The sequence below is a fragment of the Pelodiscus sinensis genome, chromosome 16, assembly GCF_049634645.1.
Source record: "Pelodiscus sinensis isolate JC-2024 chromosome 16, ASM4963464v1, whole genome shotgun sequence".
Classification (NCBI taxonomy): Eukaryota; Metazoa; Chordata; order Testudines; family Trionychidae; genus Pelodiscus; species Pelodiscus sinensis.
This window is the reverse complement of record NC_134726.1, coordinates 32,880,473-32,904,998: the sequence shown is the minus strand read 5'-3', so window position 1 is coordinate 32,904,998 and position 24,526 is coordinate 32,880,473. Positions and strand designations below refer to the sequence as shown.

General features: G+C 52.6%; 1 protein-coding gene across 10 annotated transcripts in view; it reads right to left on the bottom strand.

Moving 5' to 3' along the window:
* Positions 1 to 24,526, bottom strand: part of MPRIP (myosin phosphatase Rho interacting protein) — a 191,260-nt gene that overhangs the window by 160,583 nt on the left and 6,151 nt on the right. For 8 of the 10 annotated variants that reach the window (XM_075899715.1, XM_075899718.1, XM_075899719.1 and 5 more), the window contains exons 2-3: positions 5,888 to 5,965; positions 3,493 to 3,558 (exon numbers count right to left, since the gene is read on the bottom strand). In XM_075899715.1, coding sequence (XP_075755830.1) covers positions 3,493 to 3,558; positions 5,888 to 5,965 — 144 coding nt within the window. Of the gene's footprint in view, positions 1 to 3,492; positions 3,559 to 5,887; positions 5,966 to 7,940; positions 8,141 to 24,526 lie in introns of those variants that run through there. The other 2 variants (XM_075899717.1, XM_075899720.1) reach the window with 2 other exon arrangements.

Genomic DNA, 24,526 nt, shown 5'->3' with positions numbered 1-24,526 from the left:
CTTGGAGACTGCCCCCCGAGAGAAGAGACATCACATGTTCTGCAAGATTTAGGGTCCGAGACAAATTCCATTAGGTAGCATCGGTTACTTATAAGGGACTTTGGGCTGAATCAGAGCAGGATCTGGAGTAGGGCCCTAACATCCTGTTTAAAATGTTAATCAGTTAAACTATACATTTAACCGGTTAACTGACCTGTGATGCTCACCCAGTGACTGGTTACCTGTTTGCATCCCTAAGCTGGAGTACCCACCAAGCTGGCTCCTTCGCCTCTACCACATCCTCAGCTACATACTCTGCTCCTGCACAAAGGAGGTTTTAGAGATGGCAGAGAGCAGTAAAGCCAACCAGCCACTTGCATGTGAGAAGCTGTTTTGGGTCTGTACAGACTGATCCACCTGACCCCTAGACACAGGCATTTCCTACACGCATTTCCATGCATTTCCTTCGCTTTCTAGTCATTTGCTTTTCAGCCATTTCCCTTTAAGCCTCACCAGCCCAGGAGGTGCCTAGAGAATTGCGGTCTGACCTGTTCGCCCTTCATATTTCATCAAGCACCGTTCCCCTGCAGTATAGAGCGTCCTGGGCCATTAGCACTTCCAGCCTGCAACAGCACATCCCCCCCCTTCAGCACCAACACACCAGGGCTCAGACCTACCCTCCTCCTGCAAAAGTGCAAGAGGCAGCGTGGCCCAGGACAGGGCACAGAGCTGGGAGTCTGCAGTTGTGCTCCTGACCAGTTGGGTGACCTCTGAGCGGGTCACACCAGCCCTGAGGTTGCAACCTACTGCCCTGACTAGGCAGCCAGTTCCTTCCACAGATAAGGACTCTCATTCAGGCCTCAGCTACAGAGGACTAGGGATGTGAATGGGTAAATGGTTAACAATTAACCACTACTCGGGAGGAGCCCACAGGACTGCCAGCTCCCAACCTATGGTGGCTGGGGGTCAGGGGCCTCACACAAGGCTGGAAACAAGTTTAACCTGTTAACTGACTGAACAAGATTTGATATCCTGGCAGAGAACTTAAGGCAGAGGCACACTTAGTAAAAACGCACTGCACTGTATAAACCAGGGCATGCACTGGTACAAATTGGAGTAAGCTGCACAGGTGCAAGTTATACCGAACCAGTGTAAACCACGTTTGCACCTGCACAATTAACACTGGGGCTACATCTACATTGCAGGCTTTTTGCGCAAGAATGGTTTTGCCCAAGAGTTCTTGCGCAAAAGGTCTTGAGCAATAGCGCGTCCACACTGCCATGTGCTTTTGTGCAAGAGCTTCCATGGCAGTGCGGATGCTCTCTTGCACAAGAAAGCGGATGGCCATTTTAGCCAGTTTAACCTGTTGCCCATCCACACTGCCTTCTTGCACGAGAGGGCCGATTCATCATGGGGAGAGGAATAACTCTTGCGCAAGAAGCCCTCTGTTCCAACACTTTACTGTAAATTTTCTTGCGCAAGAATGCGCGTGCAGTGTAGACGCGCCGCAAGCTTTTGCGCAAGAACAGCCTGCAGTGCAGACGTAGCCTGGAGGTTGACACCTTAATAAAGACAAAGCCTCAGTTATGCGGACTCATCCCAAGCATCCTAGAGAGCGTGGGGCTGCATCTTTCTCCCAGGAGACGAGCATATGCTACCCTGAGCCCTACATGAGCTCTCGAGCCCCAGCAATAGTGAGGAATTCAGAGAATACACCCCTTGTGCCATAACCACTGGGCCATGCCACCACCCAGCATCACCTGCCCATTGACCACAAATATACAGGGCCGATGGAAACAAGCCAGCCTTGATTCAGCTTTTAAAGACCTTCGGAACAGGACAGTGGAGCCACTAAGCAGGCAGAAGTTTTCCTGGCATCTCACTAACCCTTCCATCTTGGCCCTCCTAGGATCTGGGTCTCCTGCCTATAAGCCGGCTGAGCGCAGCCTTCCTTTTGAATCCCCCTGAAATATTACCCCCACGAGGAGCCAAGTTGCCGAGATACTAAAAACGTGTTGTAAGGCTCCGCTGCTTCTGCCTGAGCCACATAAATTATTTAGGAGACTTGGATCAACCCTCAGAGGAAGAAATAAAAATAAAGGGGAGAGGGGGAGGGGGCAAATTGTGTCCTTTGTTTTCACATACAGGTTCACGCTCTTGCAAATAACTGCCCAGGGGATATCCTGCATGGAATGAAGGGGGGATTGGCAGGGAAGCCAGTCAAGGACCTCTCTCCATGGGGTGCGGGGGTGATGCAACTGCAGAGAATGCAATGCCAGGACCATCCCCCAGAAAGGCAGGGGAACGCCGCCAGCTCAGAGCAATTGCTCCAGCTGGGAGCTGCCGCCAAGGAGCGATTCAGGAGAGAGCCCAGCATGCAGAAGCTCCGAGCATGGATCCGCCACCTTTGGCTCCTCTGGGTACACGCCATTGTGTAACCACACATCACCCAGCCCACTCTACCCCAGGGCAGGGGAGCGTTGGGAAGCTAAAAGGTGCCCTCCGCCCCAGACACCTACAGTGTGACTGAGCCTCATGCACACTCCCCTAGACCCTGCCCCACGACATGCTCGCACTTGCACACGCCGCCCCAACATGCATGCCTTTGCACAGCCCTTTCCCATCCCGTGTGCGTGCACAGATCCACGCCAGCACACCTCTCCCTCGGAGCAGGAAAGCGCTAAGCCCAGCACTGGGAGACACAAAACACAACACTCAGGAGGATAAAAGCCACAGCCAATCATGCTGGAGCCAGGCAAAGGACCCAGATCGGCAGCCTGGAGAGAGGGGAGAGGGTTTTCACGCAGAACGGAGCCTTGCTGCCCACGTCATGGGAATTCAGGGCCCGGGAAGAGAAGAGAAGCAGGAAGACACCCCAGCTCTGCTTCAGAAGGGCTCAATCCTCCGGAGCCGCAACCCTCCGAACCCACCCGGCAAGGAAACCAAGAGACTCTCGGAACAGGAAGGGTCCTTGGAACGGAGCCAACGTTGCCCCAGTATAGGCCTCCTGCGGTGCACCCATTCCCCTCCCGCCGGCTGGAGAGCAAGCGCTGCACATTTCCCACGTCTCCCCCAACACTTGGGACCACGGAGGGGGGCGGGAGCGCAAGACGTGCCCTCCGTTTCCCACCCCCTCGTGAGAACCTGAGGCAAGCGCTCAGCCTCCTCCCACGCTTCCCCTTCAACACACACCGCCGCCGGTCGAAGCTCAGGGGCTCCTTTCCGCCACCCCCGGCCCCACACAGGCTGATGCAGGGTCCCCAAAACAGAGTCCCCAGGAGGGGGCACTAGCGACCCCACCAAAGCCCAGCCCAGCCACTTAGCTCCTCAGATCCCTGGGATTCCTGGCACAGGGCTGCTTGTCAAGCTATACAACACTCCAGCAAAACCCTGCTTCACGCCATCCGCCCCGGGCCTCTCACACCCACCACAGGGCAGGCCGGGAGAGCCCATTTCCAGCCCTCCGTCTGGGCAGGGAGCAGGGGACGTCCGCCTCCAGGAGGCGCTGCTTACCATCTCGTCCAGGGCGTAGCGCAGGAGGCCATGTTCATAGAGGATGAAGAACCGGCGCTGCCATTTCTGGAAGAGAAGACACTGGTCAACAGAGCTCCTTTGCCAGAGAGCTGCTACAGGCAGAGTTTGCTTCCTCCCCTAGGTCCGGCCATTGGATCCCTCGGCCTGCAGAGAGCTCAGCCGCACAGCACAGCCCCGCAACCTCATCATGCCACTGCACCCCCAGAAGGCTCTGCAGACGGCTACGAATCAGCAGCAGAAACGATCCAGCGTGGGCTGCAACTCCAACCAGCATGGGGTTTCCCAGGGAAGGAGAAGCCAAAGCACGGATACCATGGGTCACTGCGCTCCGGCCTAGCACTTGGGCAATTCTCGCACCACCCTGGACGTCAAAGAAATCCAGTTGGAGATGTGGAGGCCATGTTAGAACCAACACCCCCTCAGGCCTGCACACCAGGCGAAGGGAGCTGCCCACCCTGCAGAGCTGCCCCGCACACCTTGGTGCGCGTTGCCTTTTGGCACTGACCGGGATGGCAGTGTATCTTTAAAACAGGGGGAGGGAGATGGACAGCAGCAACTCTGGAAATCCTGGCTCCCCGTCGGGTGACCTGCCAGGGCTCCGTGGGAGGCCCGCGCTCACACCAGTCTGAGTTTTCTAAAGCTGATTTACTGTCTGACTTCCTTACATGGGCATCCAAAGCAGTGCTGCGTTATTTGCAGCCAGATCCTGAGTTAGGTCAGCCGCGTCTCAGATAACACAGGAAGTGGCTGGGAAGGATAAGCGGTGGCATAGACTCGAGGAGCACGTGTTGGTACCAGGTGGATGTACAGAGAGCGGAGGCTAGAACTCCCCGCCGCTGGGCCGGAAAACTAGAGCTTGAGGCAAACCCGGGCCCCTTAGACCAGAAACGTGATTCTCTCCCCTAGCAGAACTCTTTGCCTAGGAAACCTGCCACCAGCTTCCACTCTGCCTAGGTGCATCATCCCAGCCAATCTGCCTTTCAGCCCCCACACCCCCCTCCCTTGCATTCATTCAAGAATGTCCTATGCCTGTAGCATTAGGGGGGAATGCAGTGTGCCTAGGATCCAGACACATACTGGAGGACTCTCCCCACCTGGCCATTCTCAGCTTGCAGATCCCAGGCAGCCCCCTCCACTCCGCCTCCCCCCATTATAATCTCACATCTCCTGTGCTCCAGCAAGGATGAGGCATGGGGCTGTCTCAGCCCCGGATCCCCAGCCTTCACACAGCTGGAGAATCTCACTTGGGCTGTCTCTGGGCCATACTAAGCTAGTTCTTAAAGTCACTTGGGATGCCTGACCAACCCCAGTTAGCCCACTGACCGGCATCATTAGAACGCCCCCGGGTCTCCAGGCTGGGAAGGCAGAGGCAAGCACAAGCCACCTACTCCAGCCAACATCTGCCAAGACCCCAGATGTTTACAGGAAGCCTAGGTGGCCGTGTTCCCTCTAAGCCGTGCAGCAGCCCAGCTTCACAGGCGATTCATCAGTCCCATCCAGTCAGTGAGCTCCATGCATGGAGCCCTGAGCCTCTGACTGGGTGGGGCTAATGAATCTCCTGTGAATCTGTGCTGCCAGGCAGCTTAGAGGGAACACTGTTAGGCAGTCTAATGGTTTGGCACTGCCATTTGCTACCACACCTGCACCATTTGCCTGTAGGCCGAGTGCCCCTTGGGGCCGGTGACTGACTTGGCATTGCGCTGCCCTGTGGTTGACAATGCTGCCTAAAGGGATCATTATTGATGGGTTCCCAGCAACCAAGCTGCAGCAGGAGGCTTCTAAAATTGGGATCCAGGTTCTGCAGCTTGAACCCAACGCCTCTGGTCATTGATCGTACCAGGTCGTCATGAACGTAGCCTCGGAGACCATCCCACCCATGCTTCTGTGCATCGCACAAGCAACAAGGACCAGCTACCCAGAGAAGCGCTCTCAGGTCCGCGCTCATGACAACCCTGCAGTGGGCAGGAAGGAAGTCAGCGTCCGCTGGCCACCAGCAGAACAGCCTACACCATTCAGATTCTAGAGATGGGAGGGGGTCTTTTAACCCCTTCACTGCTGGATCTCTCCCACCAACAGGCATCTATTCCATTTACTATCGACAGCACCCACAGGGGCCTTTGCCCTTCTGCCTGATTGCCGTGGGACATCGAGCATTGGCCAATGTAACTCATAGCAAAGCAGGACACTTGCAACGGGACTGGAACATATGGGAGAGAGGAACTTGGACACCGAAGGAGCAGCCAACCTCTCAGAACCCCTCCCAGCATTTCCAGTCCACCTGCTCACCTCCCCCATCCCATGATCCACCCCAAGCCCCCCAGGTCGATTTGCCTTGACAGCTAGACTGGAGAGAGAGATTTTTTGCTTTCCTTACCCGGGAACGGTGCACAGGGTTGTCAAAGTCCGTCCCTTCTGGTGCCAGCAGCAGCCAACCGCCATAGACAGGCTTTGCCTACGAAGGAGCAGATCAGAACCAGTTAGCTGGAGTCCTAAGACGACAGACCCTCTAACTCCAATATGGTAAGGCCACAGTACCTAGAGAATTCTGGGTGGGATATGGTGTATCTGCAGGACCATGCACTGGACATGTTGGTTAAAGTTTTATATTGTAAGCCCTGCTGTCTGGAGGCCAAGGACTGAAGCAGCTTTGAGATTCACACGCCTTGGCCCCGGGTCAGCTAATCAAAGCAAGAAAGAGGAAATCGACAAAGTCCCTGTCATGACACAGTTCTAGTGCAAGTCACTCCTCGAGAAAGACCACCTGGAGCCAGACGACACCCAGCTCCACTGAAGAGCTGGCTCTTATTCCCAGAAGAGAACATTCAGCATCAGCAGCTTTACTGGTGCGGCCAGGTACTACATAGAACAGGGTTCCCCAAACTCGCTCCGCTCCATCAGTTCCAACATCCACCAACCTGGCACAGAAGAGGGCCACTCCTACTCATTTCACACTGGGAAGTGGCTCGTTTAGCTGCTCATGCAAAAATGAAGGGAAGAAGAACTGGAAAAACTACCTACACCATGACAGATAGCAGCAGATGAACCTCTCAGCTTCCCTCCCGTAATTTTTTTCTTTAAGGGAGGAACTACACGCAGCCCAAGGGAAGTCCTTGTTTCACTGCCTAAAGGACCTTAGGACTGGAAAGGGCCTCTTGCATCAGAGTCCAGGCCTTGGATAGACAAGGCCAGTCAGCTGACTAATAAATAGCCAGTGTGTCAGGCTGCAAACTCAGATTCTTCCCCATCATCCTTTCCTCACTTTCCCTCCTACCAGCTTACGATACTACTCCCGGACCACGAGCGCCTCACTAGACACAAAGATAGAACCATGCTGAGCAACATCGGGGCATCACCGCCACAGCGCAAACCTGGTCTTGTTTACACAAACATTTCCTTCGCGACAACGCAGAGTGTCAGTCTACCCCACGCTAACCTTCCGCCATGTTCTAAGTGTCCGGGGAGGACCCTGCTAACGTGCACTGACAGTCCCTGGTCTTCAGAGAGGATCTTAGGCCAAAATAGATATCTAATATATCGAAGAATCAGTTCAATCCCTTTTCAAGTGGCACCAACACGAAGTCTAGACTAAGCTGTTTCAGACTCAACATTCTCCGGGGTCACTCCTGTCAGTTTTTGTGAGTTTGCAACACAAACATCCCCTCTGGAAAAATCCCCACAAATGACAGGAAAAATTGCCTGTCCACTTAAAGGTGCCAAATGCAGGACATCTGTAAAGTTTGCACACTGGAAACAAAATGAAGACGCCTCTTAATTGTTTATGAATGGGACAGACCATCTCATCTCCAATCTCTTTCAGTAGCACGTTAAATAGGAGATGCTGCTTGCTCCGATAATAGGGAAAACAAGATCCCCTGACTGTTTGAAGAGAAGGTGACAGTCCCATTAAGATGTTTTTGTTAATAAAAACAAAATACAAATAATAAATCATGTGCAGTTTGGTTTCAGGGATGAAGTTAAAACAATCTTCTGCAGTATCCCCCTGCCTTCCCAAACTCTCCTACCAACGTGCAGCAGCTCCCTCAAATTAAATAGTGGAGACACAGCTCCTGAATTTCCTTTCCACTTCTCTAGTCACAGCTTGCGACTTTACACCTGTGGCTCCATCTTACAAGGGCACCCTCCTTACAGAGGCAGCGCACTGCAGCAGTAGGGAAAAAAAGACTATCATTTTGTTCTGCATTTGTTCATTCAGCACTTAGCATGATACCATCCTCGCGTCTCCCTTCCCCCTGCCCAAGACAAGACCTTCCATAAATCATTTCTCCTTTCTGCATCATTTGCCCTGTTCCTGAGGTGGGGCATGTACCCAGCCCCGGAAAGCATTTTGAAAACCTTGCCCGAAGTGCTAGACTCTGACCAAATCCTTTACAGCCTGTCCCTCCCCTCGGCAGAGTCCTGGACCGTACCTGGCAGCCCCTCACCTGGATTCCTGCACCCCCCTCCTGCAGCGCCTTCAAAGCTCTAGCGCTGAGACCACCTCTCCTTCCAATCATGTCTCCTGGCTTGTTCGGTCCTGTCACTGCAGCGCCTGCTCTCCTTCCACGGCAGGTACTCAACACGCACCCTCACCTCCAGGACTCTACCCGGCCACACCCCCAGCCTACACTTCTTTCCCAATCTCCTCCCACGCCTTAGATTCTTGTAACACTCCTTCTTGCCACTCCTTACACTTAGTAATAACTGGGAGGTGGCTCTGTCTGCCAGGCACCCTCCCCCAGAAATAGATCCTGACAATCCACCTGTTCTGATTCCAGGCTGCAGCCAGCTTATGAACCACCTATCCCCACACTTCTCCCAGTCTGTTTCCCTGCTTGCCGATGGAAGATTGTGGGGCAGAGACTCCAATTTGTTCTACACGCATTGCCTCCAGCCCAGCTCTGGCACCCCAGAGGTAGGGCACGTTAACAGCAAGACATGTCTGCACCCCAAACACTGCCTGCAGAGAGCACAAGAACCAGGGTGTGAAACTTTCCTTTTTGAACGTCTTCTAGTTCAGACAGAAAGGAGAAAGTCACAGAATGGAAGCTAGAGTTTCAAATTGCACCCATTCGAAGCGTGCCTCAGTAGCACTGTATGCGCAGTCAGGGCACGAACATGGATCCTGAGACACCCAGATTTGAGTCTTTGCTCTGCTGCCGATTTCCCGTGTGACTTCAAGCAAGGCACTTAATTCTGCGCCTCAGCTGCCCACCTGCTAACTGTTGCAATCAGTGCTGCCCTGACTCACAGCATTGTTGGGTAGGTAAATACTAGGAAAGATGATGACACTGCAGTCACAGGGCCATGGAAGCACCCAAGACAGATGGACAGCAATAAGACAGTGGAATGTGGGTATTTGGGAAGAATTGTACCACACGTCACAGAACTCTCCTCTCGGAGGACAGCTGTAGCATCAGTCCACTGAGCTGCTTTAGGAGATGTAACACCTGCCCTTTTTAGATCAGGAACTGCTGCACTAGGTGTAGGAATGTAATGGGTTAACCAGTTAGCCACTAAGCATTAGCCTTACTGGCATGCTTGCCTGGTAACCGGCGGCCCAGCCTGGCCAGAGCAGTCCCCGCACTTGCGGCATAGCAGACTCAGCCCGGCCTGGCTGGAGCAACTCGCAGCGTGGCAGTCCCCAACCACGGCACCACGGGTGAGGAGCTGCTCCAGGCTGGCTGGGCCTGCTGCAGCCCAACATGGGTAGGGAGCTACTCCAGGGTTAACCGATTAAACATAGCCTGTAACTGGTTAACTTTTTCACCAGGATTCTTCATCTCCTAGCTAGGCGCACCATGATTCTATAAGTGCTTCCATAGTGTAGCTCTAGAGAAGTTTATCCATCTCTTCCATGAAAAAAGTGACTTGAAAAAGGTGATTTTTTTAACCCGACTGCCTGTCATTCCTTCACTCTCATCTCACCAACAACACAATCCCATCGCTGGAAGCTGAAGCTAGACAAATTCAGGCTGGAAATAAGGTGTACATTTTTAACGATGAGGGCAACGAACCATTGGAACTTACCAAGGGCCATGGTGGATTCTCCATCCTGGTCCATTTTTTTAAATGGACGACGGGATGTTTTTTCCCTGAAATTTCTGCTCTAGGGATTTTAATGGGACAGTTCTGGCCTGTAATCTGCCCTCCTGTACAATACATGATCACAATGGTGCCTCCCCACTGTAGAATCTGTGCATCGGACATTGTGCAGAATTATTGGTGCAGACAGAAGCTCCTGGCTGTAGGGCAATCACCTAGATCGGCGTTTCCCAAATACAGGCAGTCCCCGGGTTACGTACAAGATAGGGACTGTAGGTTTGTTCTTAAGTTGAATCTGTATGTAAGTCGGAACTGGCATCCAGATTCAGCCGCTGCTGAAACTGATCAGTTTCAACAGCGGCTGAATCTGAACACCAGTTCCGACTTACATACAGATTCAACTTAAGAACCCCAGGCGTCCCCAAGTCAGCTGCTGCTGAAACTGATCAGCAGCTGATTCCAGGAAGCCCGGGGCAGAGCAACTCTGCCTCGGGCTTCCTGTAGTCAGCCGCTGGTCAGTTTCAGCAGCGGCTGACTTGGGGATGCCTGGGGCAGAGCAGCTCGGGTGCTGCTGGGTTGGTCCAGTAGCGCGGCCGCTCCTCGGCACTACTGGACCAACCCAGCAGCACCCCAGCTACTCTGCCCCAGGCGTCCTGATTCAGCCGCTGGGAAACACTGACCTAGAGCCATTTCTTCACTTCAACCAACACAGCAGGGAAGAGGGAAACAAAGGCTGGCAGGTGAAGAGCTTGCTTGGCAAAACCACCACACGCAGCCCTATCCCACTTCTCCTCCTCACCAAGTATTTCCCTGTGAGGCCCTGATGGTTAAGTTCCCAGCATCACACCCCCGTATGGGGCAACTTTGGATGGCATTAAACCTAAGCATAGAACCAATGGGGAAGAACCAAGACTGGGAGCAAGTAGGGCAAGAGCCGTTAGCCAAACTCAAATGTCTTTGGTAGCAGCAGCAGGAAGACTGAAAGCAAATCTGCCAAGCAAATTAGCTGCAGCCCCTTGGAAGAAAGGGACACTTGGATCTGTGCTCTGCTCTACGGCGATCCCAGCCCGACTGCCCAGAAAAAACAATGGTACGTTCATCTGCCTGACATTTCCAGGACTGTCGATTCACCTTGCGCCCTACAAGGACAGTTCAATATGGAAAGGAACCAGATCTCCCCTCTGCTGAAACAAAGACACCACCCGGTCTTTCACAGTGCCCAGCAGCGCTGCATGCTAGTTACACTCTACAGCCCAACAAGGGGCTTTCACTGGCCAAAATCAAATGGATTTGCAAACATCAGCCCTCCCACTGCACCTGGGAAGGCGCCCTCTGCCTACCACTGAAATGCCGTCAGCAGAGGTGGAATGCAGCAGCTGCTTAATAGATCACAACCAGGGACAGCAGGTATCATAGGCAGGGGAAGGCAATGCCTTCCCATACCGCCAGCCTGGCCCCACCCAGACTCCACCCCCAGAGCACCTACTGTAGGGGTACTGAGGGCAGAGTGTTGCTGCTCCTGAGTGCCTGCCCTTCCCATGCACCGCCCCATCTACCCATGCTACCCCGGGGGAGAGGAGGGGAGCTTGCCTCCCTTAGCCCTACCTTCACCCACCGCCCAAGACCACAACAAAGGTTTAGGACAGGAAGCAAAGAATACCACATTTAACTGAAACACAGGGAGAGTTTTAAAGTTAGCCAACAATATGCAACAACCTATAAAACAAACAGATCTCTGCCTCCCCCGTAGAAGGGTTCCGTGTTGACACAAAGACGTTTCAAAAGGCCTTCATACTCAAACTTAAAGGTTTCAAGGGGTCACGACCAACCTCCCAAATCACAACTCCCACCCAGGATAACTCAGCCCCTAATGATGCACATCTCCCATTGGTTTGCAGAATCTCTCAGAGGGGCTTGTGCTGGTTTCACCGATGTGATTTTAAACCAGTTTAGTTCCATTTTGTGGAAGCCAAAATCTGCTTAAACCAAGCTTACGCTGGTTTACCTTAAATCAGTTAGGACTTGTCTACACAGTAAAGGGAAGCACAACAACTGTGTCAGCAATCTTTCATGCCAGTGAAATCTATGGCTGTGTCTAGACTGGCAAGATTTTGCGCAAAAGCAGTGCTTTTGCGCAAAATCTTGCCACCTGTCTACACTGGCCGCGAGTATTTGTGCAAGAACACTGACTTTGTAATGTACAAAATCAGTGGTTCTTGCGCAAATACTCCGACGCTCCTGCTCAGGGATAAATATTCTTGCGCAAGAGGGCCAGTGTAGACAGCCAAGTTAATTTCTTGCGCAAGAAAGCCCGATGGCTAAAATGGCCATCCGAGCTTTCTTGTGCAAGAGAGCGTCTACATTGGCATAGATGCTTTTGTGCAAAAGATGTCTTTTGCGCAAAAGCATCCGTGCCAGTGTAGACGCTCTCTTGTGCAAATACTTTTAACGGAAAAACTTTTCCATTAAAAGTATTTGCACAAAATCTTGCCAGTTTAGACGCAGCCTATGGGTATGTCTAGACCAGTGGTCTCCAACCTTTTTACACCCAAGATCACTTTTTAAATGACAGACCAAGCCAAGATCTACCGCCCCCGCCCCTTCCTTGAAGCTCCGGCCTCTCTATTCTCCTCCTCTCCATCACTTGCTATCCCCAATCCTTATACTGCTACTTTAAAAAAAAATTCCCACCATTCCTCGCAGCTACTCAACTGTGCTGTTGCTCGGTGAGTAGCTGCTCCTCAAATGAGGAAATCTAATGTAAATGTACTGCGCAGGTGTACAGTTCAGAGAGGGCTCAAGAGCTACTCTTAGAGTCTCCAAGATCTACCGATAGATCGCGATCTACTGGTTGGTGACCACGGGTCTAGACTACATGGCTCTGTCGCCAGAGCCATGCAGATTAGTTTACTAGACGTACCCAAATGAAGCAGCGATTTAAATAATTGCCGCTTCATTTAAATTAAAATGGCTGCCGCACTGAGCCAATCAGCTGTTCATCGGCTCAGCGCGCTAGTCTGGATGCTCCGCGGTTGACATCAAAGGCTTTTGTCAACCGCCCCGGTAAACCTCATCCCACGAGGCATAACGGGGCGGTCGACAAATGCCTTTGATGTCGACTGCGGAGCGTCCAGGCTAGCGCACTGAGCCAATGAATAGCTGACCGGCTCAGCGCGGCAGCCATTTTAATTTAAATGAAGCGGCAATTATTTAAATTGCCACTTCATTTGGGTACGTCTAGTAAACTAATCTACATGGCTCTGGCGCCAGAGCCATGTAGTCTAGACATACCCTATGAGTGGGAACCCTGGTTTTGGTTTTTGAGTGTCCTATTTCAATAGAATTTTAAATCAATTCCTTATTAGATAAACTGAATCAAAGGCATTCAAACCCTGAAACCAGCATCCCCCCACAGACTTAAACCAAACTGAGGAGTGGGAATTACAAAGAAGTCTGGGAGGCTGCCCAGTGATCTCAATAGGTCTATTTTTAAGCCAAACCAACACCAAGCCACTCTTAAAAGCAAATGAATGGCCACTGAGGAACCTGTACCAGTTGAACGAGGCCTGCACAAGTGTGTGTGTAGACAAGGCCTCAGAGTTAAAACCAGCTCTGATGTTTTAATCCCTCGCTGCAACAATCTTTAAAATAAATGACACCCGACTCTACCATACCGGGAGGAGGGTTTCTGAAGGGGACAGAAAACACTGGAAGGAAAGCAGAGACCAGCACAGACTTACGCATGTAATTTGTTTTCTCTCACGTGGGGATTACCAAGAAACCCACACGCGCCGAACGGCAGTTTAATAATGCTCTTATTCTGTAATGAGATTTATACAGCCCCTTCTGTTAGGCCATTCGACAGCAACACTGAGGTTCCCAGGATAGGTTTGTTCGTCCAAGCAGAGGCAGCTGAATTATTTTTGGGGGTTCCCTGGGCTGTCCTTTGCAGATTTCACCATGGGACTATGAAGAGTATTTAGCAGTCTTCTAGAACCTGTCACCCAGGAGTCTCAAAGCACTTTACAAACATTAAACCACACAACCATCAGGTCAGGCACGTGTGGAAACATAAGCAGCAATCTCTGGGGGGGAGCGGTACTCAGTACAGGGCGGGAAGTGAAAAACACCAGTCCTACTGGAAACTGTATGATGAACCAAGTCAGAAAAACATTATCCTGATTAGTTTTCACCTTCTTCTAACACTTCCCATCTTAAAAAAAAAAAAAAGGTCACAAGCAAACCGGGCTTTCATTTACATTTATTTCAAAGATGATTTCTCCAGGAGCCCAGCACCCTCAAACAACATGCTTGAGACACTGGTATAGACGGACTCAGAAAGAGGAACAACATCACTTCCTGCAACACCTTAGTATTCCCAAGAAGTCTCCCATCCAGATGCTGACTCAGCCGGACCCAGCTTAGCTTCAGTGACTGGACAAGAGCCCCAGTAAAATATGATGCTCCTTTCATGCAACTGGATTAAAATATTAATCCAGATTAAAAACAACTGCTAAGGGCCACTGGCTGGGGCAGAACGCACCTAGCCAGGGAGGCAAAAACCAGACCAAAGCCACATTGAGAAGAAAAAAAAAATTTCCAACGTTCAGCATTGAGATATTGGGCCAATCCCAATGGACAAAATGCAGAGAACACAGCACTCTCTATGGGACGGGACAGTGTGTGTTCAGACTGGGGCATCTCCCTCAGCCTTTCCAGGATTCACCCCACATTTAATCAAAGAACTTTGTTTCACAGGAAGAGCCTCATTGCTTCCCACCCCTGTCCCAAGAAGGACCCAAATAAGTAAGTCCTTCCTAGGGCTGCTTTATAGTGCTTCCCAGTCAGATACCTGCATTGCAATTTCATGGGTTTTAAGGCGATCTAGTTCGACCTGCACAATACAGGAAGGATTTCCCTGTTTTACCTCCTGCTTTGGGTTAATAGCTGCGCTTCAGCTAAAGCGTTTGTTCCCCCGGGGCTGAGGTTGGCAGGTAGCGTCTCTTCCCCCTGTAAATCACTTCACAAGCTGAGCCCAGTTAGTCCTACTCCATCCTGGGTTTTGTTTTCTTGGCTGGTAGGATCTGGGTTGAATGAGAGGAATGTGCTGGACCAGTTAGCGGGGCGGGGGAAAGGAAGGAAGGAGGAAGTGGCCCCGGCGAGGTTTACACAAGGCTGTCAAGCTGATACTACCCAGGAATCACCAGCCCCAGGACAGAAACCAGAACCAGCCAATACTGGCTCTTAAGACTAGAGCCACGAGGCCTATGGCTTCCATGCTCCTGGGCTGGAGCGGTGGGGAGTGGAGCTGGCAGGGCAGGGGATCCTCACCCACCATGCACGGAGTCTGGGAGGGGCAGAGGCTACCAGAGAACAGCGTTAAAGAGGTGTTGAGGCGGGTACTGCGTTGGACGGACAGTGCTAGTAGAACAGCACAACTATCCCCTATACAGCTCTGCCTGGGGGGTCCGCCCAATACAGACCAGCCTCCACCGGCAGCAATGACCAAGGCTGCGCTTGGCCTCTCTACTCAGAGTGCAGCGATGGTGTTTGGGCTACGGCCGCCCCTCAGTTAGGAAACGGACTGAGCCTCACCCACCCATTACATGTCGGGTGCCCACAACAAGAAGGTTCCCAGGAACGAGAGACCAGGGCGAGATCTGAACCAGCAACCTCAAGGTGAATGTGACCTTGGCCGGTCCTCCCCAGAGCACGGGGGAGTGGGAGGACGGGCCAAGAGCAGGGATAAGCACAGGCCAATCTGGTCACCTACACTCCAGGGGCAGCCAGAGAGCCCTCTAACAGGCACTCCAGAGTGAGCAGAACTTGTTAGCTGGGGTAAGAACCGTGCCCATCAAGGCATTCAAGCTGAACAGCCTGGTTTGGACCACCTGCACCCGCCACTAGGGCATCTACGTTGTCCGCCCACCAGGCAAAGGAATTGCAGCAAGAGTGCACGTCTAACCACCTCAAAGAATCACGCCACACTGAGGTAACTTTCCGTGGAACTAGCTGAACGCTTGCCATGGACAGGGGTTACGGGAGGTACAGAGAACAGACGCTGTGCTGTAGGCCAGGACGTGCCACAGCGAACCCCTCTGACTAAAGCATTCCCATCCTGGAGCTGCATGGAAAACACCTCCCTCGGGCTGTATCCTCTTGGGCAGAGGTCAGCCACTTACGGCTGTCAAGCCAAACATGGCTCAATGCGGAACCAAATAGGTCTCTTTGGTCACTCCCAAAATACACGCAACTTTTTCAATTTTAAACTGAAAAACGCATTGAAAATTTTTAAAGTGCGTAATTACTCATGTCAAGATGGACTCCTCTGTCTATTTCACTTTAGCCAGAGGTGAATGGAAGGCAGTGTGCCTGGTAAGACCTGGCTGCGCTGCGACAAGAGACGGCTGGGGCACTCTACTCCTTTAAAGGGCCGGCTGAGGGCGTACCACAGGGGACAAGCGCATGTTACCAGCTGGGACAGTGAGAGGGGCTAGCGGCAGCAGATGCCTCCATCTAGCCGCAGCGGCCTGGCTCCAGCCCCCATCTGACTGCCACGGTCTGTCCCCAGCCACTATGCTCCTAGGGCAGACCCTGCAGCTCGACCCTGGCAGCCCCATGACTGCTGCAACAGCACAGCTACGGTGGCCTGGCTTGGGCTCAAGGCCCCAATCAGGGAGCAGCCCACATCTGGCCACAGCGTCCTGTCCCCAATCCTGGGCAGGCTCCACAGTCCAGTCCCCATCTGGCAGCAAAAAGAGCTAGTAGCGGCCCTCCACCTGCTGCAGCACAAGTAGGAGGGGAGGCTACGATCCGACTGCGGCAATCCTGGCCTGGCATGGCCCCTCGTCTAGCCACTGTTGCCCGGGTGCAGCAGCCCTGCCCCAACCAGGTAAAGGTAATCCAGCCCCAGACACACACTCCCACCACATGCACTATTTCCCACACCTCCCACACACCCCAAACCCTTCCCTGAGCCCCTCTTATACCCCAACCCTGATTCCTGAACCCCCACAGCAGCAGAAGTCCTATTCAATGAAACACTGTACTCACAGACTTTATTTATGCGATTATTAATCATCACCAGTCTTAAGTTGTGTATTTTCAGTCATGCAAAGAGAGAGAGTCTCATACTGGCTCTTTGTTGATCACTTCTCCTGAATTTTGATGTAGTTTGGCTCTTTGGTTTGAACAGGTTGTGGAGCCCTGCTCTTGGGAGTAGGGTAGGCCCTGTTGTCAATCAACACAGCATCCCCCCCTCCCACCCTCCACCCCCCCGCCCCAGGCATGGAGCAGAAAACTCTAGGATTCCAAGCACACTGGGATCTTTTGACCAAGTCTTTTCCCCAAGCCATATTTGCCACCTACCCAAACAGACCCACTCCAGAAAACCCAGCCGACTGTGACACCGAAGGGATCTGGGGGGGGGGGGGGGGGGGATTAAACGTTTGCAAAAACAATGACGAAGAATTCCCCGGGAGCTGTGTTTCTGACCCATCGCAGCGTACTCGGAGGGAAAGTTCAAATTAGTCACTAGGAAAGATTCCTGGCTCCATGTACGCGCTGAGCTGGGATAGTCTGTTTAGGCTGCCGGCAGACATAATCAGCCTGTCTCGGGCTGAGGGCAGGCGTTTTTCATTCTAAGTTGTCCTTGGCAAATGAAGGAAAAGAAAACAGGAGAGAGAAGCCCAGACAAGGCTCAGCCTCTGCCTCTCAGATCTGAGCAGGCACAGGGGGGTCTGACCGACAGGTAGACTCCTGCTTGTGGAAGCCAAAGCTGAAGATAACCCACCAGGTTGCAAAACAGACCCAATGGACAGAGGCCTTTAAGATAATGAAATTATAGGGGAACCTGGTGCTCTTCTCTCACCTCTCGGGCACTTCCTCATGGATCAGGGAGAACTGTTATCCTGTTTCAGCTCTGGATGTTAAAATGCTTGTAACTGGCTAACTGTGTAACCTCTGACAATTTCAGCAGTTATACTGTGTTACACACTGAGTGGCAGCCAGCTCTCTGGGAGCTGGTGCACTCCAGAAGCTGGCTTTTAAGCCGGTTCCCTGTGCATACCAGCTCCTGCCTGCTGCCCCACGCTGCTGCCTCTGTATCGGAGGCAGCAGCACAGGGTAGCAGGCAGCTCCTGGTGAGTACCAGCTCCCGACTGCTGCCTTGCTCTCACTTATCAGTTTCCCATTTAAACGGCTACACTCTTACATCTCTAATTTCAGCTGGGGAAATGGAGACATACAGCAGTGAAGGGGTTACTCTCTACTGGCTAGGCCACAGCAGAGCTAGGACCAGCATCAAGTTGTCAGGGCCCCAGGCATAGTCCACAGTGTACTCTTTGGGTGGTTTTTGGTTCCAAGTACCCTGAGCTGCACTGCCCAGATCTGGAACTACCCCACCTTCGGGGCTGTTTGGGCACAGGCTCTGGTGTAGGGATGTGAAAGTGTAATCATGTACACGGTTAACCGATGAGCCTGGACTCATCAGTTAACCTATATGGGTACACGCAGGCTCCCAGGATGCGCAGGGAGCTGGCGGTTCTCCCCATCCCCCATGCAATGGCTGAAAATTTCAGCCGTTACATAAACACATTTTAACATCCCTACTCTGGTGAAAGACACGTTGAACTCTGTGACCCCAACACAAGGCAAATCTGGGCCAACATTTTAAGCTCTGGGATGCACATGAGCCCAAGAGACTCCAGGTGCCAGGCTGGCTGGTCAGGAGGGGGGCAGCCCTCACTCAGAAGGACAAGGGAGCAGGGGCACGCTGCACTTCACTCCTAGGCCTTGCACACACAGGGGGTTCTCTGCAAACTCTTCACAAGAGCTGGGTGTTTGTTGCCTAATGCTCTAGATGCCGTATATCCACCTATCCAAAACATGAGCGAGCCTGGCTCTGGGAAGTCCTGCAGAATCCAGTAAGAGCACGACACAGGTAGGAGGCAGATTCTCTGAATCCAACACCACTAGGATCCCAGAGGCAGAAGTTCTAACCCCAGCTCCATAGCTGTCTCGTGCAGGTTTATCCCCTTTACGCAGTACTTGGCTCTTCCCGTCCATAGCTTGCCCGGCATGATTGCCGCATGCTCCGTGCTGCCTATGTGCACACACCGAATGCTGCCTGAAGTCATCCTCTCCACGGACAAGTAGGTGGGAGAGAGCTGCACAAGACTGTATGAGAAGCCACCTGGCAGTGGATCACCGCCTGAAGGTGGGTTCCTTAGGGCTGGCTGCAGGTCACACGCCCCACGTACAGACTGACACATGCTCACAGATCTGCACTGCAGAGTGGAACAGGACCCTGCTGGCTAGACAGGTGTCTTCCCGCAGAGCGAGAGGGGTGAGCCCAGAAACCAGCAGGCGAGGAGGCTCTGCAGGCTGCCCTCGGCTCCCTGCCACCCGTTGCTGGCCACCCCAAGCTCTCCACGGCCCTGGCCTGTCCTAACGGGTCACGGCCCCTCAGGACCAATCAGGGTCCTATGGGCCTAGCCCCCCCCACTCCAGCTGTTTCAATACCAATCCCAGCCATATGCGCCATTTGACATGCTCCTGCCTGTGCCCGAGCCAGAGAGTCTCGGGGACACTTAGTAACATGGTTGGAGCCAAAAGGGTAGCAGGTACCAGCCCCCCTGGGAGCAAAAACTGGGGGACACACATTCTGGGCTGCCCTGCTCCACAAGAAGCCAAGCAACACACCAAGAGCTCCGCCTCCCCACCCCATGCCCTGCACCTCCCTGCAGGAGCCAGGTCACTAGATTTTAGCCCACAGCGCTGGCTCCAGGCCCGGAGGCTGCGCTCACCTTGTCCCAGGGGATGGAGGCCTTCGCTCCACCTCGAGGCTGAGAGCAGCCAAGAAGCCACAGACGATGGAACCCAGAGCGACCCTGAGGCCGGGATGGGGACCCGGGAGCATTTCCCTGTGGAAGTGCAGCCAGCCGGATGAGGCGAGTTTGGGGCAGAGACAGGCTTGTATTTCCAGGACTCCTCCCCAAGGAGGTCTGAGGCAAACCCACACCTACAGCTCACTCCCTTTGCCTGGCAGCAGCTGCCTCTCTCAGGGCCAGCTGGACTCCCCACAAACACAGGGGCAGAGAGAGATGGCGGTGAGGAAAGAAACCCTGAGGGAAGGGCAGAGCCAAGCCTGAAGGGGCCCATGACTTCCCCCAGCCACGCTGCAGCAGCACCAGTGACCCTGGCAGGCAGGCAGCCTTGTACATCACCCACCATGGGCCTTGGAAACATCACTGGGAGAGCCACTGCTAGCAGCAGACAATGGACACGAATGAACAAAAGCTGAGCTATTAGCCACTCCCACACACCCACCCCAACCCTGAGAGTCCTAAGACAGCACCTGTTCCGGGGTCTCATAGGATCCAGTCAGACCTTGTTTCCACCCCAGCTACGCACTGGGATATAAATAGCAGGAACCTGGCCTGCCTGGATGAATACAGCCTCCCTCAAGGAGCAGCCCAAAGCAGAGTTATACGCCGGTCCTTTCCTAGTGTCAAGAAGCTTGGATCTATCCCCTTTCAAAGCAACTCCCAGCAGTTGCTCACTTCTTGCCCACACACCGGCTTTGCCCGCCTGTAGAGACTGGGATTCATGTCATGGGGCCAACACCGCAAGCCTGGTGACTCAACTTAGCAGCAAATGCTGCCCCACAGCACAAGCTGCAAGAAAGGCCATGGGCAGATCCACAGGGCTTGTGACAGACCAGGCGTAAGCAGCTTGGACCCAGGTGTGTGGGGCACCCAGAACAGACACAGTAGGTAGCTCTGCGGCTGCAGGTTGGGATGAACAGTCAATGACCGTGGCAGCATGACACCAAGTTCTCATGGGGCACCTCTCTGCTGTAGGTACCGGTAGCACTGGCCCGCTGTTATTGAGAACCTCGAACCAAAAAGCATTTCCTCTCCCAAATGCGTTTCTTTCTGCCAAGTCCCCTGAGGAGGCAGGTGGGGCTTGGAGTCCAAAGGAATGAGAAAGGGTCTGTCCTTTGCCCAAATTTCCCCTGACACAGCCCCACCACTCCTCTACTGGGCCTGAGGGATGTGAATAAGTAATTGGGTGATGCTTAACTGCTGCCCAGGGAAGGCCCATTGCAGGTGGAAGGCTGCTCCAGCCCTACCTATGTCAGCAGCTGGCTGTCCCATGTGCGGGGGGCCAGGAGCAGCAGCCGACAGCCCCTTCTACTGGCCTCCCTCAGCACACACGGCCTGTCATCCCAGCAGAACAGGTTTGTTAGATCACCTAGTCCTGGCTGCGTCCTGTAGCTCACAGCAGGGCTCTCTAGCCAGTCTTGTTCCAAACGTCCCAAGGGACAGAATGTCCAATATGCCCCTGAGAGCCCACCAGGTCTCCCCTGGGCCCTGCTGATGGAGGACAATCATCCGCATGAAGGTCACACCACACAGTCACCTACAGTAAGAGGCATGCCCGTCCCCAATAAATGCAGCTAACTAGTCTGCGAATGGGAAGAGGCTGGGTTTCCAAAAACAGGGGTTCGTACAGGAAAAATCAACCAACTACTTTGCACGCACACATCTAATAACTGGGCATGCAGATGGATGGTTCTGCATCTAAGCAGTCTCACAGGATACACAAAACATGCTGACCTTTCTGTCACAGCTCAGGAGGTGAAACAGTACAGGATGCAGGAAAAGCATGCCTGGCTGTAGCCATGGGGTACAGAGAGAATTTTACTCTCCAGGAACTCAACTTGGGACAAGAAAGCAGGACGTACTTCAGGCAGAAAAACAACTGAAGAATGAATCCCGACCTTGTCTCCGGACTCAGCAGCAGGGAAAACGCAGACTGCAACCAACACGCATTTTATTCCTAAGCAGCATCCCCTGTAGGCTGAGTGCTTGAGCAGGCAAGAGAGATTCAGGTGCTGCCCAGCTGATTGGCAAAGTGCCCACAACTGCCTATAGCCAGCAGCATGTGTTTCTATTCATGGTGCACAGCTGTACACACCTTGGTACACACTACAAAATTTATTCCACATGTGCATGGAAAAAGTTAGAGGGAACACTTCCTAACTTTGACTCTGCCAAGGGCCATCCACTCATTTGTACAGGCTTCCCCCCAGCTCCCACCAATGCCCATGGAGTGCCACTCCCTCCCACTTCCTTCCTTGCTAAGCAACTCACTTAGGTTGGTATATAATTAGGACAAGAAGTAATGGGCTTAAATTGGAGTGTGGAAGGGTTAGGTTGGACATTAGGAATACTTCCTCACTGGCAGCGTGGTTAAGCACGGGAATAAATTGCCTCGGGGGGGGGGGGGGAGGAGAGTGTGGAATCTCCATCATTAACGGTATTTAAGAGCAGGTTAGACAAACATCTATCAGGGATGGTCTAGTCTAGATCGTCCTTGGTCCTGTCATGAAGGCAGGGGACTGAACTTGATGATCTCTTGAGGTCCCTTCCAGTTCTAGTGTTCTATGATTTTGTTCAGTATGCTGAGGTGGAAAGTGCATTTCTGGGACATTTTATTTTCTGTCTGTGGGGAAAGGTGGCTAGAAAGAAGCAGTCTTAAAAACGTTAGAAAAAAATACATCCTTTTCCCTCAAGTCCTCCTCACAGGCCAGGCAAAGCTAGCTCCATAGTACCCCTCCAGCCCCCAAAACAAAATCCTACAGACCTCCACCCCTTCCCACTGCAGCAGCTGATGGAGGCGGGTTTGACATTTTCAGAGACTCTTCCCTGTTTGGTCCTAACAATTAGTCAATTACAGCTGGATTTTTGCAGCATGATGCAACTAGTCAGAGAGTCAGGAATGTGAAGCAAGTGAGCAGGGGCTGTTTTCCAGGGCTACAGCTTTTCAGGAAAGATTAGATCTTCCCAAGAAGAAAACAATGGGAAGCAGAGAGGAAAATAGATCATAGGTGCACCTCTCGGTCAGCCCCATTGCTTCTCTGGGATCGAGCACTTGGAAACAAGGGGTAAAGGAAGTACACAACACACAACCTAATGTCTAGCGAACAAGAAAGCTGCCTTGATCCAGTGCCAGATGGCTATCAATGCAGTATAAACTAGGGGTGTTAAATTGTGTTTAATCAGCTAATCGAGTAGTCGATGGAATTTCCATCAACTACTCAATTAGTCGATGAACTGCAGAGCCACAGGGGGCTCAGCTCTGCCTTTTAAATGTATTAAGAGCTGCCAGGCTCTCAATACGTTTAAAAGGCAGAGGCGCAGTGGGGACCGGGCATGAGCTAGGAATCAGCTGTCCCGATTTACGTCCGGTCCCAAATGCTGCACCTCTGCTTTTTAAATGCGTGAAGAGCTGCTAGGCTCTTAATACATTTAAAAAGCAGAGGCACAGCATCTGGGACTGGGCGGGACCCAGGAATCAGCTGACTCTCAGCTCACGACCCATCCCCGCTGTGCCTCTGCTTCCCCTTCCGTGACGGTGTTGGGGCAAACCAGCTTTTAAGCCGGCTACCTCTAGCACCGCCTCCTTCTCTCCCCCCTTGCTGCCTCTCTGATAGAGACCGGAGGGGGAGAGCAACTAGTCACTTAAATCCCTAGTATAAACAGCAGGAAAGGGTCTCCTTTCTGTTCTCATTACTTTTGTGCGAGGTCTCATTTCTCTGCTAGTCTATGTCCTGCCTGGCAAACCATGGCCAGGACTTGTGGAACATTCCATCCAAACAGGTGCTGGAGGCCCGGGAAAAACTAATCAGAGCTTCTTGCCCAACTGACCGTGAGAGACAAAAAACTCTGGTCTTCAAGGGAGATTGAGCAAGCCAGTCCAGAGCAATGAGACTGGGTTATCGTCCCAGTTACTAGATGGCAAGTGTTTTTACCGGGGAGAGGAGTTCGGCACATAACTCTCCTTAGAGATCCATGGCAAGTTCCTTATGCTGTGCTTTCACTAAAGCCAAACCCACCCCTTTACAATAGGAAAAAGTCTTCTCCCACTGAAGCGAGTGGTGAAACTCACAGTGACTTCAATAGGAGCAAAGTTAAGCCAGAGCCACTAGAAAATCCCACCCTAAATTTCCTGTTTCCCCCAAAGTAACTACCCACATGCACCACCTCATGCTCTCAGCTTCTCCATTCTCCTGTCCCAACATGGGCTACCCTTCTAACTAAGGATGTTAAGTATCAGGTAATTGACTAATCGAAGAGTCAATGCATTTTGCATTGACTATTTGATTAGTCGACAGGGCATCTCCGCCTTTGAAGTATAGCAACAGCCCTAGGGCTATTACTACACTTCAAAGACGAAAGCACAACATGAGAGCCCGGGATCAGCTGGGGACTCTCCCTCTGACCCCAGGCTCTATGTGGTGCTGCCGTTTTGAAATGCCACAGCAGCCTTTCAAAGCAACAGAGCCACCCAGAGCCTGGAGTCAGCTGAGGAGTCCCCAGCTGATCCAGGGCTCCACACAGCGATGCTGCTTTGAAATGCCACATGCAGCCCAGGGACACCTCAGCTGGCCTCGAGCTGCACGCAGCTTTTCAACACAGCAGCACCGTGTGAAGCCGGGGGCTGGCCCCGGGTTTCAAGTGGCGCTGCCACTTTGAAGTACCTCCTTTTCTTCCCCCCCTTTGCTGCCTCTATCCGATAAGCAGGGGGAGGGGGAGAAGAAAGCGACTAGTCGACTATCCTATAAGCATTTGCTTATCGGATAGTTGACTAGTCAACCAGTCCTTCACATCCCTACTTTCAAACCACGCTAGACCACAATTCCATTTACTGATGTTATTATAAAAGCAAAAGATTAAGGTACTCATGCTGAACAACCTTCTTTGCAAGCCTGGAGCAGCTGAGAAGACTAAGGACATGTCTTCAAATCCCGCCAGATCGGCAGGCAGCAATCAACCCAGCGGGGAAAGGGGGGGTTGAAATTGAGCGCTTTCCCATCAACTCCAGTACTCTCCACCAGAACAAGAAGCACAGTGGAGTCAAAGGGAGAGCGTCAGCGGTCGACTTGCCACAGTGGCAACACCGC